General features: G+C 33.2%; 2 protein-coding genes across 3 annotated transcripts in view; one reads left to right on the top strand and one right to left on the bottom strand.

Moving 5' to 3' along the window:
- The window catches only part of LOC106674408 (disks large 1 tumor suppressor protein), a 565,060-nt gene that overhangs the window by 56,622 nt on the left and 488,623 nt on the right, over positions 1 to 19,815 (top strand). The window contains exon 1 of one of the 2 annotated variants that reach the window (XM_024225931.1): positions 6,928 to 7,346. The exons of the other annotated variant lie outside the window; for it this stretch is intronic. Coding sequence (XP_024081699.1) covers positions 7,328 to 7,346 — 19 coding nt within the window. The 5' untranslated portion in view covers positions 6,928 to 7,327. Of the gene's footprint in view, positions 1 to 6,927; positions 7,347 to 19,815 lie in introns of those variants that run through there. 2 annotated transcript variants of the gene reach the window in all.
- On the bottom strand, positions 3,284 to 6,718 carry LOC106674409. Its single transcript, XM_014407101.2, has 4 exons — positions 6,516 to 6,718; positions 4,187 to 4,358; positions 3,651 to 3,776; positions 3,284 to 3,582 (listed from the first exon to the last, which is right to left on the bottom strand). Exons 1-4 carry the CDS (start codon positions 6,605 to 6,607, stop codon positions 3,373 to 3,375), a joined length of 600 nt encoding a protein of 199 aa, XP_014262587.1. The 5' UTR covers positions 6,608 to 6,718; the 3' UTR covers positions 3,284 to 3,372.

Here is a 19,815-nt window from a genome sequence, read left to right as displayed (position 1 = left end):
AGCTGTTATAGCTGACAGTAAGTGAACAGTCAACAAACTACCTGCGCAACGCGAGACTTGGCGGATCTTGTATTGCAATTTGAAAAAATAAAAATAAAAAAATTAAAAAAGTGTATTTGTATTTAAAGTAAATAACAACAGCAAAGTGTCAGAAAAATTGTATTTTTTAATAAGACCCAAATTAATCTACAGCTGACTAATCTGTTGGACATCTCATAAAAAAACAAGCTACCCAAACATTAGGCAATATAAACTATGTATCTCAGAGGCAATGACAACAACCTCGACAAATGCCCTAGAAACTATGCTAAACCTATCTCAATTTTTAAAATTGATACAAGGAGGAGCGAGGAAAAGCTCATTTAGGCTGTAGAAACAACCAAACTGGATGGGAATTACCTCGGGTAACGCAACAATAATTAATAAAATCAGACATCCATTCTTAGAAATTGGGATTGATTACATGATCCTAGAAACCCTCTTTAAAACATATAAAGACAATAGACTACAAAGGAGCCCATCAGAAACAATGATATGGTATACAGATGTCTCTAAAACACATGAAGGAACTGGATCAGGCATTTTTTGAACAGGCTGGAAACATGAGCAATCATTAGGGAAGTACATCTCAGTCTTTCAAGCTGAAGTCCATGCCATCAATATTTGTGCCTTAGAAAATCCTAAATACTGGCACAGAACAAATCCTCATAAGATCGGATAGCCAAGTTGCTATCAATGTATTATCATATAAAATAAATCACATCAGAACTAGTCTGTGAATCCAAATCTACAAAACGTGAAGAAACCATCCCTTAACCTGATTTAGGGTACCAGGATCAAAGGGAATTTTGGGTAACGAAAAAGCATACACTGAACAATGAGGAGGAAGAAACAGCCATCCATATCATCTTCGAATGTGAAGCAAACACTCAGATGGAGATAACCTGGGAAAACCCAGGTAAAAGGAATGCAATGATAGTACTTCTTAAGGGAAGGATCAAGTTGATTGAATGAACTAAAAAATTAGGAAAATACAATACTGGTCATACTCAATTACACAACAGGATATATGAATTTAAATAAAACTTTCAAGCAAACCAAGGCACCAAAAAGGACAGGGAAAAAGTAAAAAAAAAACCTCAAAGAAGTTGCTTGTTGGTACACTGATGGATCTAGGGTACAAGCTAGAGGTATTTGTCTCCAAACATAAAAATTCACAGCCCATGGGCTTGTAGACCAGAATTTGTCAAGCCAAAATTCATGCAATTGAGAGATTTACTCAATTCACTTTAAACAGAGGATTTAAAATGTAAAGACAGTTATGTCAGATAGCCAGGCAACCACCAGAGCATAACTTAATATTAGCTCAAGAATGGTATTGAATTGCATAACTAAGGTTAAGGTTGAAAGTAATCAGCAATACCTTTTGCACAACCAATATTGGTCTTTTCTACAATATTCTTATTATCTACAGCTCTTTATTAAGTTCAAAGTTGTTCTTTTTTTCCCTAAAGCTTTGTCAAGGAATCCCCTGTGTTTTCTTGTATTATCAAAAATCATACCACTTTGACAAGAGTTTTAAAGACACGGTTAATCAAGCATATTCTAATCCCAATTCAGTGATTAGCAGAGTTCGGTCCTGGGCCCAATTCTATTAATCCTTTTTACTAGTTATATAAATGACAAAATTCACTGTGAAATCAGTACTTTTGCAGGTGATACCAATATATTTGCAAATCCCTTAAGTGCATTCACTGAACTGCAATTGATAAGATTTCTGACTGGTCGTTGCTTTGGGGGTCTTAATCTCAACCCTGACAGTGCTGTTTTCCATCTAGGTGTTAAAAACCCTCATTTAACCAAAAAACATGATGGTAGATGTTTGGCTTCTAAATTATTACAAAAAAAAAAGAAAAAAGATAACAATATCAGAAGACTTAAAGTGGAATAAACCTGTGGTTTACTAATATTGGGATTATAAGAAAACTAGAATTGTAGCTTTACATCAATGAGCAAAGAGAAATTGAAAGTTCAAAGGACTAATTGAACAAATGCAAAATATTTTGAAAAGTTGCCAAAAATTAATTTTTAAGGCAATGAAGTTGGAGATAAAAGGTGTTATTGATTTTAAAAAGGTCAGAGGGTTGGTGACCACAATGGTTTAGGTATTGACACAGCGCTCATCACTGTAAGGTAAAGGTCCCAGGTTCAAATCCAGAGGCCCTGCATTCAAACCCGCCATAATTACAAATGGGCTTTTTTTCAGAAACAAAGTCAGATCTGAGTTTATAGTTATATGAGGAAACTTAAGTACCTAGAAAACATATCATTTGGTAACTGTTAAGGGTAAAAGATAATAAGTTTGATTTTCCTCTGGTATGGAGCCTCTGTTATCTTTGTGGGGTGTATCGATGATGAGTGTTTCATTATTTGCTTACATTTTCATCATAGGAGCCTTTGCTTGAGTAAAGGTGTAATAGTGAATTTTTTCTATCTTTGAGCCTCATACAGTACAGTACCTTTATGAGACCATCCTATGATTAAGTTTAAAGGATGGGAATTTGTTTGCTCCTTCCTTTTCAGCATTATATGGGACATTGGTTACAGACTGAGATAGACCATTTGATACTCAAGAGGATGCTGGTTATGAAAATAAATGTATGTTGTATACATTTATTAATTAGAACCCTACACTGAGAAAATGCCAACAAGAGATAATTTAGAGTAGCAATTTTAAATTTTAATTTTACACTAATTAACTGTTATTGTGTAGTAACCATATTTATTTTCTTCAAGCCACATTTTTACATACCTCCTTTTCCAAAACTGTCTGATTCAAATAATAGTTTTATAAGCCATGCTTTATTACAATTTCAATTGATTAAAAATCTTTAATGTTCAATTTTTAAAATGAGAGGATCCTTTGATTGCTGACTTTGAATTAAGAAGTGTGGTTAAGTCCATAAGTTTCCATTTATGATACTCAAGAAAATTCTTTATTTTATTGCTATTTTTAGGTTGTATAATCTGATTTTATAAAAGGTTAAAGCAAAATAAATGGAGTTAATAAGTATTTGAAATTAACAAAGTCCTAAATCTTTCTGTGAGCTCTTGGGTTGCAGCTGGATGAGGAGACGGTCTCTGTCTTGCCTGAGAGAGGAATATATGAATGATGAAATTGAAAATAAAACTTGGAATTTATCAAAAATAAATTAACAAATCCATAGGTTTCATAAGTAACAGAATTAAACAAAAAGAAATTATTATTTAATATTACAAACAATCATTTTTAAGATGTTTAATATACATTTTTACATTGTTTAACTAATTAGTGTATAACAAAAGAAATAAATGTTCAGAAGATTATCATTTTCAATTCTGTGAATCTAACTTATCTAAAATTGTATATAAACTATATGCCTCCTGATTTGCAACATAAATAGAAATTGCTGAGTGGAAAGTAAATAGAAATAAAAGAGGGAGTTTTAATCGTTTGGACAACTTTGTAAATAAGTAATAGAATTCTGGTATATTTTTTATGGAGAAAGTAGGAAGTTTCATCGTACTGAACACATTAGCCAACTGTAATTTAAAAATAAAAATAAATCAAAATGTAAACTCGAATATATAATAATTAATTATGTGCTTACTGCAACGCTTAGTGTAGGTGCCATCAGCAAGGGATATCCCAGTCCAACAAGGTTCTGAATCATTAAAGAACGGAACTGAATACAAACTGGACATTCTGTTTGTAGAAGAATTGGCTCAGATACCAGCTGCAAAACAACACAAATTGAAAAAAAAAATTAAATGTTAAATTTTTATTTAATATTGATTAAGTTTATGTTCCAATCTACCAAAGATTTGTACAGAAGACCTTTCTTTCCCTAACATTCTTCAATTAACATGATGTGTATTACAGTGTATATTATTGTTTCAATTATTTGGTGTCAATGAGATATATAATCTAAAGTTAGTCAATTGTATCAAATGTAATAGAGTAGAGTAGTAATTATTATTTGAATTGAGTAATTTCCAAACAAAAATGTAAAATGGCTGATTTACACTGTACTGTAAAAATATATAAATTATTAAAAATGCCATTGTTTACCAAAAAATTGAACATAATTTGATTTTATTATTTCCAACTCATTACTTCCAATCAAGAAAAGTTAATACTGAATACCTTTTGGTGGGACAATGATAGTATTACTGGAGGCACCATTATACTTGGAAACATCAATGACATGTTGCCAAATGTTCCAAGTTTGAATTTTCTTTTGAAATGTACTGATATATAAATTGATGAAAGCGACGCTGCGACTGAAAGTGCCCCTAACCCATAGTAATACGGCCAGCTGGAAAAAAATGTACAAATGATTTTTTTTCTTTTTTCGCTTTAAACAAACTTGCTACTATGCATGCAACTTAGGATACAGGGGAATAAAGCAATTTTAAATATACACATAAAACAAACACTATTAGATTTATACATATTATTTGTTTTCTATTTATGGATTTTTTAAAAACAATTTTGTTGTTGGAAATGGATGGGCAATGAAAAAAAAGACATAGGAAGAAGTTACAACAAATATAAAGAGTTGTCATATTAAACTAAAAGTTTGTACCAATTTCTTAGTTTGGATTTTATTCTATTTCAACAGGTGCATTAAAGTGTCACAATGATTGTAAACAAAAGTAGAGAAAGAACCTGTAGCTTGGTCATCCTGAACAGTTCAATTTGGGTTATAAACATGGTGAGGCAAGGATTTCTTTTCAATTTTTTGCTTTGCTATGAAAGATGAAAAAAATGGCAAATGGCTGATGTAATATTGTAATTCATCTGGCAGACTAAACCAGCAAGGATAGACAAAAATGACCAAACTAAAACTTAATAATATTGAGTAGTATATTTTTTATTGATTGCTAATAATATTCTTGAGCGGTGTAGTTTGCCTGCACATAAAGAAACCCACATAGAAAAAACAAATGATTATTCACACAATAATGTAGGGGCTTTTTAAGGACAATCTGAGTGAGTTTTGATACAGATTTGTAAATAATACACCACAGTACACAAACCCTCATAGTCACATTAGTTTTAGTGTTCGTAATGTTTTTTACAGGAGAAGCTAGAATTTTGGAAACATCCAGTCTAATGAAATCACTGTATGTAAGTGAGTCCGATCACTTTGGTCTGGGTTATAAGAAGGGCAAGGCAAGGATTTCTTTTCAATTTCTTCTTTACAAACACAACAGAAGAAAGAGGAAAGCTGAAATGCATCAGCCAATCCAGCAAGGATAGGCAGTCCAAAATGATTGGTAATGACCAAATTTCATGTTCATCAGCCCGTTGACAACACAGAGAAATCTCAAGATTGATATAATTGTGTAAAATAATTAAATGAAGATTTTATCCAACAATAAGTTTATAAAAACTATATTATCTTGATAATATTGTTATTGTTATTCTATTCTATAGGTTATTATTAATTTTTATTTTTTATCTTGACCCACTATGTATGTGTGTTGACCCACTATTATGTTTCATAGATGAACACAACCAAATTTTTTGGTTGTCTCCGATTCTGGAATAGAGTGGGTCAAGATAAAAAAAAAGTTTGTTTTGAAACTGGAATCTAAGGCTTATACTAGAGTACACTATCACTTAAATAATGTGGTTCACATTTATACAGGTTTTGTAATTAATCCATTTGACACAGGTAATTCCAGGAGATTGATACAAAGGTGAATTGTTGGGAGAAAGAGATGGAGTTGGGAAGGAGGAAGGAATAAAGGCTTGGCAGGAAAGTTCATACCAGAAAATAGATGCCTTCCTTTCAAATCTTAAACCTAACTAAAATGACCCCATCCTTGAGGATTTCATCAACATCAAGAAATTTCAAAAACCAAAATGATTTTTTCAGAGTGGTATGTGAATTATCACCAAACACTGAACCGACTCAGTCCGTTATAAACTGAGTTTGTACTCATAAAGCTCAAAAATTTGACATTCACCATTAATTCAGACAGTCTAAATTCTGCCAGTTTAAACTTTTAACTAAGAGTGAATTAGAGTATTTATTTTGATATTGTTGTTTAAAAAAAAACCTAAGCAGGAGAAACTAAATTTAATGGTGGGTGGTGGACATGCTGAACTGGCACTGGGTCAGTTTACTCATGTGTTTGTTGCTACCCAGTTATAAGACAGTTCCTCACTGAAGATGGTGTAAAGCAGAAACGTGTTTGACGTTAACATCAAAAACTTAAGAGTGTAGACGGACCGGATTAATTTAAAAAAATAACTTTCAGATCCTGTTTATTTTTAAGTATATCTTTTAAAATATTATTGAATAGTGATAAAGGCATTTAAATTTATAAAAATAAAAGAAACTAATTAAAATTAATAACTTTCGTTTATGTTGTTAACAACTGTGAGTTTACTGTTAAAAAACCAGGAAAAATGTGTTATCACAAGGATTTTTAGAAACCGGTAAAGCCAGTGACAAACTCACGTGTCAGATTTTGTAGGCCAAGTGTAAATGAGTTTCCACTGCATTTCAGCGGCTTGACTCCTTGTCAGTTTTATAACACCTTTATCATTCATTTTTGAATAAATTTTCGGCAAGTGAATTATGCGATTTCGAATTTTTTTATCAGTGTTTTTGTGAATTTGTGATAGCTGGAAGGTTATAATGTGCTCACTGTTGCAATGGCATGCTTGTCAATTGAATATTATTATTATTACTGTTTAAATTGGAGAAGAAAAAAAAAGGACAACAATTGTTTTTCTTGAAAATAAAAATTAGCGGTCAAATAGTTGTTTATAAGTTTGATAAAATATTCGGCCGTTATTTTCGGAAGGGGGCCTGGTTTAGGTGGGCGTCAAAAGGGGTCGGCGACGGGACCAATCACATCAGTCGTTTATCGCCTTTCGCCTAGGAAAGTCACAGAAGACCAGTGTCAGTTTTTGTTTTGAGCAGTTTCGACCCTTTGCGGAAAAGATAGCCCGGCTGGATAGAAGTGTTTCTCGGTAGAGAAAAAAAAGACAAAAATCGAAACGATGTTAGCCGGTTAACGGTATCGAGGCGGACTGATAAGAAAAACAAATCTCTCAACCCTCTAGTCCTCCTGGCCTGTCAGATTTTTGTGCATTTTCCTGGTTTCAATCGAAAATTTCGAGTGATTCAATTTTGTGGGTCGACGGCCGGTGAGGTATCCCCTTCTTCGAAGATTTCCGAGACGTGGAAGAGCTGGACTTCAGCCAGAAAAAAGGATTTAAATCGGAATTGTGGATCTCCGATTTTATCTGACTTTCGGACTTAAGATGCCCGTGAGGAAACAAGGTGAATCAGAATTTAATAAATTTACTCAATTTTGAAAGTGCAAGCTATTTATTCTGTTTGAAACGCTTGAGAACGACTTTGCTACTCAAAAACCCGCGGCCGTAATTCCACACAACATTCCTTCTTTTTTTTTTCTTTTAAACATTAGAATATTTTATTTTATAAGAACCAATATTATAAAAGCGCCATTTCAATTTTTTGGGGGGAAAACGTAATTTTCGAGTGTTATGTACATATCCAGTTTCGAGCGGGGAGGTTACAGTTTGCCTGAGAAAATGTTACATCCACTCGGTTCCTCATTTTCTTCTATTGTTCTACCATTTCAAATTATTTATGCTTGTATGTACGCTAGCATAATCATACAATTGTTTCGGTACGGCTAGTTAAAAAAATCTTAATAGAAAATTTTATAATTATTTATTGATAATTATAGTTTATAAACATTTTTCAAAAGTGCGCCAAAAAAAGCGCTGTGATAGCAATTAGTTAATAGTATATTCAAATTAAATTTTTACTAATATGTATTTCATATTGTATAAAGTTTCTAAAAGTAGTAAGAAAAATTTCATTATTATTTCAAATTTCTACGATCTATAAAAAAAAACTGAAAGAAAAGAAAATCAAAACACATGCAAAGATCATTGCGCCCCCTCACAAAATTATAAGCTGAAAAAACAAATTAAAATGTAATTCAACTCATCCGCACTCATAAAACATAACACAAAACAAAACACAACGCTCCCACCACATCAAATAACATTAAACACACAACACAGAAACTCACGCGTTTAAAAAATATAGTGCACGTAATTTTTCTATGTAATTAGTGGATTAGTTGTCATCATTATAATTTTAAATTGACAAAACGATCAGGGATGATGCCAATTAGAAATAAAACATTTAGTTATTTCGTCGTCCTTTTGAGGTATATGTGCCTCCCTGATTCCTATTCATTTTTTTTAATATAAAATTACATTACATACTCACAAACACTATAATAAAAACCCTTACATCATGCACAGAATAAAACAACGCGAAACATTATGCATAACATATACAGGCACACGTAGAACTCAACACATCAAAACGACACGCGTAATACTCTAATAACAAAAACAAACGCAAGACCTTTTTTAAAAGTTTCCGATCGTTGTAAAAAAAATCTCAATGAATTCGTATTTCAGGGTTCTACGATCTATAAAGAAAATGAAAGAAAAGGAAATGAAAACACATAAATTCTTCCTTCACAAATTAAACAGAAAAAATGTAATTCACTGTCAGACGCACACATACAACGTAACACAAAGCAAAGTACAACACACACAGCACACAAAATAACACTTAATACACAATGGACATTAAAACTCTTCAACGATTAAGTCAGTGAGATTTTAATGAAGTTAAGGTAAAAAATGTGTTTTCTGTGTACACTTCTGTGTAACTCACACTTTGGGTGAGTACAAATACTTTGATTAAGCCTAAAATTTCTATATTGCGTACATCATTGTATAAATTCATTTTTACTTCTTATATATATTTGTATAATTTAAATATGATTTAAAATGTTTATAATCCCAGACCCCGAATATGATCTCAATAAAGAAAGAAACATTGGCACGATAAAGAAAATGTTTTTCCAAACTTACATCTCATAATCTCTAAATAATCATTAATTAACGGCCACTAGTTACCACACATTAAACACACTCAAACACACAATCCACAGACGCACACTCACAAACATATTTTTTTCCTATCACACAAGCAATAAAGCGTGCCCGCGTTTCAAAAATATAGTGCACATAATTTTTCGATGTCATATTCCATTGACAATTGAAAAAAAAATGAAAAAAACCCATCAGGGATGAGGCCCGTTAGAAGGAAAACATTCAGTTATTTTCACGATCTTTAACTTCATTAAAATCTCACAGACTTAACACTTGAAGATGGCGAAATGCCGAAACGGGTGTGATGGACCAACCCATCAAAGATAAGCAGCCAAATTGATCTGCAACAACTTTAAGGTTCATCACCACGCTGACATCACAGAGAAATTTCAAATTGAAATAACTACCTACAACCAACTATGTATTTACAGACCAAGAGCACCTCTGGCAACAGGGTAACGGCGTATTATTACAAAATACAATTATAGAAAATGTTTCTTGCCCGTGAATCTGATTAAATATGTGTTATGTCGTGAATGAGTAAAGTAAGTTAATTAAAGTATTAAATCATTTTAGGGGAACTTGTGTCTAAATACTCGTTTGATGACGCGGTCGAATGGTCAGAACCACTTTATAGTACCTTTTTCAAATTATTCTCCAATAAAATTCTATGGGCTATGCTGGGATGAATATGGTTGAGGAAATGTTTAATAAACGTATGTAGTATATTGATAATCTCTCTGGGATTAGGGTGTATTTTCACCACGTGAAAAACTAAAACATACACACTACAAAGCAAAACACGCACAAAATTACTCAGAATACCTCACGTCGAACTTGTTATTCCAGTATATATCGGGTTGTCCGGAAAATAATGCAGGATTTTAAGTTTTCATTAAAAAAACAGGATTACTCATTTGTATGAATGTCAACACTTATTAATCCTCTTCCAAATGATATTGTTTGTTTACCTCTGTAGCATTCCGCTACTTGGAAATAATTCAGTCATCCTTATAATGTCAAAGCGAGAATTTCGTACGATTTTCTTTTACGAGTTTAAACTCGGCCGAAGCGGAGCCCAAACGGCTAGAAACATTAACCAAGTCTGGGGCGAGGGTTGTGTTAATGAGTGCACTGTGCAAAGGTGGTTTAAAAAATTTCGGGAGGGAGATTTCAGCCTTGAAGATGAAGAAGGTCGTGGAAGGCCTTCCTCTCTTAATGATGATGTTCTGCGATCAGTGGTGGAAGAAAACCCCAAAACAACTGTTCGAGAACTTGCAGAGCAACTCAAAGTCAGTAAAACGACCGTCGCTGACCACCTCAAGGCGATTGGAAAAGTGAAAAAACTCGAAAATTGGGTTCCACACTCATTAAACGATCGCCAAAAAATCAGCGCTTTGATGTTTGTGCATCACTTCTTTGTCGAAACAAAAATGACCCATTTCTGGCCAGAATTGTTACATGTGACGAAAAGTGGATTCTCTACGATAACACTAGACGTTCTGGACAGTGGCTCGACAAAGGAGAAGCTCCAAAGCCCCCAACTCATCAAAAAAAGGTTATGGTTACGGTATGGTGGGCTTCATTTGGTTTAATACACTACAGCTTCTTAAATCCTGGCGAAACCATCAATGCTGAATCATACTGTAACCAAATTAATACCATGCATCAGAAATTGGCAGTAATGAAGCCCTCTTTGGTCAATCGGAAAGGGCCCATTTTGTTGCATGACAACGCTCGACCACATGTGTCACGTGTAACGTCACAAAAATTATTGGAGCTTGGCTATGAAACTTTGCCTCACCCACCCTACTCTCCGGACCTCTCGCCTACTGACTACCATTTTTTTAGACACCTGGACCACTACTTACAACACATAATATTCAAAAATCAAACGGAACTGGAAAATGCATTTATTGACTTTATCAATTCTAAAAATTCTGAATTCTACTCAGACGGAATTAATAAGTTACCAACACGTTGGGAGAAATGTATTGAGAGTATGGGAAATTATTTTGATTAAAGAACATTGCTTTAAAGTAACTAGTTTCTTTTTTTTTGTTTAATACCAAAATCCTGCATTATTTTCCGGACAACCCAATAAGTTAAGTTGAATGACAATACCTAATTAAATGAAAATGTTTCTCGACCGTGATTCTGTTTAAATATTTGTCACGTGTGCGTCCCCCGTGAAGGAGTATGAATGAGCGTGTAATACGCGCGTGTAATACTATTCGTGTCGCGACTGTTTGACTTATTCTCTTATTAATACAGCACAAAAAAATTCATATACACGTTAATTATTCCTGTAAGTAAGTGTCAATGCCAGTGTCTTTATTAGTAAAGCATGGATAAATTCCGATAAAATAGATCAAATAGATTTTGTAAGGGTGCCCATGCCTGGGTATTGGTATATGTTAATTTTCTTTTATTGACCTTTGGAAATTTGTTTATATCAAAACAGAAATGGCACCATTATTGTGTCGAACCCTTGAACAATTAAGTACGATTAAGCTTGAAGTACAGCAGAAATAAGCTGACAGAGGAGTAAGCAATGTTCAGTCCAATTAATTAATAGTGTTGTATTTACTTATTTGAAATTTTGTTAATTCATAATATATATTAATAGAGTTGTCAGTATGCAAAGTGTAATTTTCTACTGACAATGTTGTAGTTCATAGGTTTTTTCATAGCAACCTTTTTTTTTATTTGGTGTACTTAAAAATGAAAAAAATACTGCTTTTTATATAGTCAATGATTGCCGGTGTATTTTCGATTTTAAACTATATTTTATTTTTTTATTATGGAAAAGTACTGAAAATTATGCATCTAGGCTGGGCTCGTGCATTTGTCATAGGTACAATTATTGTGTAGGGGCACATTTTGTTTATTTAAGGTGACATGAACATCGTGACTTGTTAAAAAAAAGTTATAATTAATTTATAGTTATATTTTTTTAAATAACATGAATTTAGTTGACATTCAATTGAGTTTTGTATTTATTTGATCTACTTTTCAATCTAATATAATTTTATGCATAGTCTAAATATTTAACTTGTCTATTGTTTGTTTGTACATATTCTACTTTTTTTACTAAGATCTAGTTTCTAGTTTTATTAATCTAAATAGTTAATTTATGACTATTTCTAACGCTAACTCGTTTTTCTTAAATTGTATATATTACTATTTTTAGTTAATAATAACAAAGAAAATCTCACGCCAATGAAACCTTTATTTGGGTTATTGCATGATGACATGCTGTCTTTTTAACGAGGGTGTTACAACTACGAGGTTATATTGGTGCCGGTGTTTTTGAAAAAAGCCCATTTGTAAGTATGTCGGGTTCGAATGCAGGGCCGATGAATTCGAACCCAGGATCTTTACCTTATAGCGCTGAGCGCCGTGTCAACGTCTAAACCGTTGCAGCCACCGACACTCCTGATGGCATGTTAAAACTTTTGGGTTTTAGGTTATATATTTTATAAGCAACCAAGCACTTTTATTTAAACCAACCTCTTCTATGATAATGATTTTTATTTTAACGGGGTTTATCCTAAGTGTTTATAGTTCCTTTCTACACCTAATGTTTGTTCATGGAGTGAAACTTCTAATAATTTCTTAACTTGAATTACCGTTTTGTTTTAATACGTCTATAAATAAAAATAAAATATATTACATATGTGTTACCGACATGTATGTATATATAATTTGTAAATTGTTAAGAGTAGTTTGTTTGTCGAAGAAAATTTCCATGGCTTTGAAAGGAGGACATTTGGAGGAGAGGATGGTAGTGTGACTCGGTGTACAGAAATCAATGCTTCCTTTACTAGGTCAATGCCTTTGAAGCAACTACTATTCAAGATCGTACTTTCTTTTTAATTTTGATCCATTTATGACATAGTTTAAAAAAATTTAAATTCTTATTTATTATTCTATGAGTAGAAAAGCAACGTTGGTTGTGATACGATTTTTATGCTCTTCAATTTAATGTGTTCCAAACTTATTTCTTTATACAAATAATTTATATTTTTACAATAGTTAAATAATATATCATTATAAACAATACATTATTAATATCCATAAAGTTATGAAAAAGTCTTATTTATTTACATAAATATAGAAACCGATGTTAATTACAATTATTATTTCTAATGCTGTTGAAAAAACAAACCAACTAGAGTTTCACATTAAGCGGCGAAATGGCCAGTTGCAAAGTCAACGTTGTCCAGTATCGCCTTGCAATTTATTGATTACTTCCCCATTTTTGGGAGGAATCTGACGTTAGCTGTTAGATAATAGCCGTTTCACATACAATATCGTAAAAAGAATGAATTCCTCCAATATTTGCGTTGTAGGAGGCGATGACCTCCGCCAGAAGTCAGTCACTTATTGACATTATGTTCCTTAAAGGGCTTCGTTACGACTAGAATGTTTTCGTACTGGGCATCGGCAGCCTAGGCAAAAATCGATGGCTTAAGGCTTACCTCCTGATAAATAGAGACAATTAAGCCATTATTTCAAAAATAACACGCTTTAACAAATTTATAATTCGGTTTATTGTATAATTTCTAAAATCAAACTCTCGCAGTAGATTTGAAGTAATTTCATTTTGTTTGATGTTTTAACTAAAACATGTAAAAGTATAAAGATAGCACATTTGCTTTCTGATGCCTATTGGCTTGTTAATGTTTTTTTTTCTTGAAAGATAATTGTGTCAACATATTTTCAGAGTTCTTGTTTTTTAAGTTTTAAATACTCTTTGGACGTTATAATTATTATTTAGGGAATGCTATTTGACATCCATTGATTGAAACCTTTTAATATCAAATTCAAATATTTATCACAGGATTATACGTTTTAAAATCCAAATTGAATTTTTTCAAGCGACATTGAACTTTTTTCAAGCCAAATTGAACAATTTCCAAACAGGATTGCTGATGTTGAAAACCGAATTGAACCTTTTAAAACTCAAATTCAACCTTCATCAACGCAATTGAATTTTTTCGTCCTGAATTAAAAATGTTTAAGCAAATTAAATTAATTGGTTATGGATACATATTGCAGCTTCCTCTAGAGGGCCACACTTTAATTTAATTCTCCTAATTTTAATTCTAGCTAAATGGAGGAATTTACATTTTTAATATTTTGGCGAAGAAAAGTGTTCCAATTTAAATCTGTTCACGTAAAAGTTTTTATATTTTGATTTTTCAGATAATTTTACTTGTACTTACAAAAGGTAAAAATATTACATAATATAAAATATTACATAAGTAAAATTCTAAAACTTTTTTTCTACCATTGTTGGGTTTGAAAGTTTAAAGGTTAAATTGATACAAAAAAGATAGAATTCAAAGTTAAAAATATTACATAAGTAAAATTCTAAAACTTTTTTTCTACCATTGTAGGGTTTGAAAGTTTAAAGGTTAAATTGATACAAAAAAGGTTGAATTCAGCATGGAAATATTAGAATTTTGTTCGGAAAAGTAAAATTTGATTTGTAAAAGGTCAAATTTAACTTGGAAAATCATACTTGATGGGCGATATTAAACTTGCAAAACTCTCAAAGTGTATTTTCTTCGTAATGGTATTCTAAAAAAAGTACGAGTTTGCATGTCGGCTTGGCCTAACGTTCCGCCGAAACAAATAGTTTTTAAATAAACGGATTCAGACAGGCGTTATTGTCGAGTGGGAGTTATAAGTTATTTTCGGAACAAGGTACAGGTCCAAATTCTCATCCAACGCTTTAAATTAAAAACGTCGGGTTTTTGTCATTTTATCGATTCTCATCTTATCTCGTTAAAAAGTGCCTTTTATATCGAACTATTTAAAGGTTTCTGATTAAAGTAAACAAATATATTTGATATTATCTGGTCAATTATGTTTTTTATATGTTGCGAAGATAAAAGAAATAAAAACTCACTTAATCCCTTGTGAATGTCATATTCTAAAATGTATCATGCAAAAGGAATTAATCCAGAGATGTTTTGGGCAATTTAAATACAGAGGTTCACTTTGAAGTCGCTAATGATAAATACAGGACATTCGATGTTTTTCCTTATTAAAGAAGAGTGCCAATATAAGTGAGAAGTCTAATGATTTTTACTTTCAGTTGCCCCATTATTTATATGTATATATAAAAAAAATTAAATACTAAATATATATATATATATATATATATATATATATATATATATATCAATAATTGGTTTTTAATTTATGGAAGAAAGTTTAAGCCAAGGTATGTTGATCGGGCAATTGTTACGAGGGGGTTGAGATTAAGAAGGCGTAACGGATAGTATAAACCTGCAAGACTGCCCTGTCTTGAAGTGAATATACCTTCGCCGTTCTTGTTCACATACTATTCACGATTTAGATTTATCAGATACGTCTCAAGTGGTTCCTAAATGATTAAATTTTACTTAAAGAAACATGTAATGATTTTTCTAGAAATCGGGCAATGAATCGGATTATTAGTTTGGTATATCTGACGACTACGGCGTTATTATTTATTCTAACCGCAGGCAATCTCCAAAAATTCTTTTACGATCATTTTGGTCTGGCAATCCTCGCCGTTTTGGTCGGTCAGACGCGTTTTGGCGTGTCGCCATCGCGCCCGAAAGGCCAAAATATCGAGGTTAAGTAGAACAAAATGATCGGAAACGACAAAGCTACAGGTTCATCACCTCGGAGTCCTCTAGAGAAAATTTAATAGTAATTTAATTTTTTAACAAATTCAGTAGAAGCTAATCAGTTTTTTAATCACAATTATTTACGACATAAATTTTATATAGGAAACATAGCGTGGATTAGAAACTGGTAGACACCGTTTTCGTATTTTCTTTTGACCCGACAAAGTCCCAACATGTTGTTATCGGACCAAAGGTATCGGGTCCCCTGTAGGTGCAGAAGGGGAAAAAGTTTCTTTGCGTCAAATTTACTTGCACATATAGGCTCAAGTATATTCACTTTTTTATATTTTTTACGTCATGCAATTTGAAGCCTGCTTGTAACGTTAAGAGTTCGTGGTGGTTTCGTGTGAAGTAAGTGAACTGAAAACCTTACAAAATCACGACTGAAGTTAACGAAAAGGCGGAAACTAGTATGAAAGACCAAACCTGGGCATGTAGACTAAAATGATAGTTAACGACCAAGCTGACTGTTTGATTTACAGTATACCTGTACCTAAGAAACAAAAAATACAAATTATATGAAGTGCATGCCTTGAGTAATAATCTGATCAATAAACCGTCAAAGAATGAAAAATAAAAAATAAAAGCACTGTCATTAATAAAATATGACATTATAAATAAACAGTACGAATATTATTATTACATGAAGTAATCGCTGAAAATGAAAATTTATGAAATCATTAAGATATACATGTATTATGTTAAAAAATAAATCGTCTGAAATTAAAGTGGTTGGATTATGGTAGTCCTAAGTTCACAGTGTAACCCTTCGAAACGAGAGGAAGTTAACTTAATACGCTATGTTATATAAACCTAAACAATTAATACCTGCTTGTACAACATGATCTGCTCTTCACTTAACGTTGAATAAGAACAGAATATATGGCCTATACTGATCGTTATTAACATTTCACAGTGTATCGTTATTGTGCCTGAACCCCGTCTGATAAAGTATCTACGTGTATACAGACGTTTTTATTGATATTGTTTCAGAGCAAACTCGAAACAGATCACGGGTGTTGATTTTAAAATACTACTACAACGTCCCTCGTATTGCGGCTCTTCATCATACAAATTTACACAATACAAATTAATACAAGATTAGACTCTTCGGATGTTTAATTGGTAGATTCGTTTTAAATGCCTACGTGATTAAGAAGATAACATTTAGTTTGTTTCATTGATATTACTGTAAATTCTCTTAAATTAATTAATCACCTTTGATCTCTCACAAACACTCACCGTATCGCCGAAAGCTTCATAAACAGTCACACAAAGTACAACGTTATTGTAACTTCACCTCAGTTCGAAACAGATTTATCAGCATTATACCGTGAAATTAACATACTATCGTTATCGCATAACGAGAACATTAACCCGAATTCTGTCAATATAATTTTCCTTAATGAAATGAAGGATGAGTGCCCTGGGGTGGATCCATAACTAACGAATTATTAAAGCAGATAGTTAAATAGATTTGGTGAGGTGTCTAAAGAATCTTTTCGCACCATCAGGTAGGATTTGATGTCCCCTTCGTACGGGTTATAGCTCACTACCTGGCTTAGGCTTTTTATTAGCCTCCATAACTTTGATGAAGGCTTCTCAGTTATGTTTGTTGGAGCTTTTGCAACACCCTTTTTCCATTTGACATGTATGTACTTCAGATTCATCCTCTTGTTGGCAGAACCTTTTTCCGCTCCTAATATTTCCATATTGCTATTGAGACGCAATGTCCAGTGGCATTGTTATACGTTCCTTCGACTTTGTGCATCATATTTGTTGTCAAAGTCCACCTGTATGGGGGGCTTGATCCATTTGGCAATTGCGTTTTTTATTCCGTTTGAAATTTTGCATATGGAGGATTCACTTCGGCATTCTAGAGTGTTGCTTACGGACCTAGGTAGTCTTATCATTCTTTACCCTTTTATCCTATGTGACCTAGGTCTTTTTGAACATAGAATGTTGAAGAAGTGGAAATATGAAACGTTAAGTACGCAATTTCGAAAAAAACAAACGATGCTTGACCATGGCAAAAACTAATGTAACAAGAAGGTGGTGAAACACGGCTACGAATTCTCAGAGATCAGACCAATAGAAGCCGGCGTACAACAAGGGATCGTTTTTGATCTCATCCTGATTACCATTTACATTGATTGCTTACAATACATCCCAGTGCCATCATAACGTATATCGCAATGTTTGCTGACTCGAATTCTGCTGAAGCAACCATCAAAATAACAATATAAACCAACAAAATAACAAAATAGCAACTAGCAATAAACTTGAGCTTATTAAAGAGTGTTGAATTAAACGGGGAAAAATGCACAAAATATACACTTACAAAAACAGACCTGCCTTCCACTGTCCATTAACAATGAGATACTGTAAGAGAAACTTAAGTCTTAGGATTATACCTATCTTCTAGTAAGCATATTAACTTGGATTCTCGAGGCAAAACCACGAAAACTGCAGTCATTCAAACTAAATTGGTACAACACTTAACTTCGTTCACTCTGGACAAGTGAGGCCAGCGAATGTACTTCGCATTCAATCCTTTAAAGGTTCACAGAAATATCCTTCCTATTACATCACCTCACTATCCACAGTGCCCTGATCATTATGATCCATCGTACCCATACTGCTCAAACATTATCTATAAGGTTTGCAGCCCAAGAACCTTAAACATTATTTGAAATATACCTACTCGCTCCTCTATCTCCCATTGAGCACCAGCTTTGGCTCTTCACATTAGTCCAAACAGTGGCCTAATATGTATTGGCCATGGGGAATATTGGCTTTGAGAGCGGTCTCACTACAAATATCACAGAGGCCGACCAAGGTGACATGTCCACACACTGGGCCACAGTGGTTGGCCATTGTTTGTTGTTTCCAACAATAATAACATGTACATAGCAATTTCGCGTAGCCAACACAATGCTGCAGCAGCGATTTCCTCGGAAAAGTAAGCAACTGTAGGCCATCGAGGCCATGTTGGCCCAATCTTGGGCCAATGGTTGGACCAACTATAGGCCCAATGAGTGGGGCCAAGCTCAGGGCCAGCGTGGCATGGTGCCCATCTAGGTGATCAATGCATTGCAGCCAGTCATGGACTATTTTGAAGAGGGGCCATAGTGTCACTGTTGTGACCAGGTGAAAATAACACATTAATAATATGTAAAACTACCTACAGGCTACTGATAAATTAATAAATAAATTATAGATTATAAAAGAAAGCTCAGCTTTTAACTGAAACCACCGCAAATAATACAACAGTACGTAAAAGTTGGAACTCCCCCCAAGGTTTAGTTGTTTGTATATTTTGTTCGAGTTTAAAATTAACATGAGTGATTTATTGCAAGTACTTTGTTGTTGAAATATTTAAAAAAGTCTGTCGAAGTTAAAGTTAAGTTGTATAAAGAGCCAATTGTAACCGTGGAACGAAGCCCGTGATGACATCGTTGCCCACGATAAGGGGTATGGTAGATAAGGTAAAATTGACAATGAACCCAAGTTATGAGGCTGTATCTGTTCAACATTGCATTGTCTCCGGTTCACGACCGACAGTTTTGGTTATGACACGAACTGATAGACAAAAGCTAGCGCTGACGGTGCACTGTATAAATTATTATTATCAAGTTTTCTAATTGAAATTTAAGTTGTAAGGCTTTTGTTGTTTGGATTTCTAATATTAGGAAATTTATGGACACGTTCTTCATCTTGTAATATGAACTTTTACAACTTGCTTTAAACTTACTAACTAATAAGAAAATTAGGGCCGTCGGTAGCCGCAACGGTTTAGGTGTTGACACGGCGCTCGTCATTGTAAGGTAAAGGCCCCGAGTTCGAATATAGCGGCAATGCTTTCGAACCCGACATACTTACAAATGGGCTTTTTTTCAAAAACACCGACACCCCGAGGGTTCATATTACTTCGTAGTTGAAATACCCTTAAAAAAGTAATGTTTTTTGCCGAAACGTACATTATGATGTAATAAAGCGTTGTTAGAAGTAATGAGTTTCGCATCATAAGTATATTTGTTATTTATCCAGGTCTTAATTTATTTCCTGTAGTGTCAAAAAAGTACACAATCTGTGAAATATTTTTTCCATAGA

Source organism: Cimex lectularius, unplaced genomic scaffold (assembly GCF_000648675.2).
Source record: "Cimex lectularius strain Harlan isolate CLEC.00 unplaced genomic scaffold, Clec_2.1 scaffold81, whole genome shotgun sequence".
In the NCBI taxonomy this organism is placed as follows: Eukaryota; Metazoa; Arthropoda; class Insecta; order Hemiptera; family Cimicidae; genus Cimex; species Cimex lectularius.
Note: the sequence above shows the minus strand (reverse complement) of the source record. Positions and strands in the feature narration are given on the sequence as shown.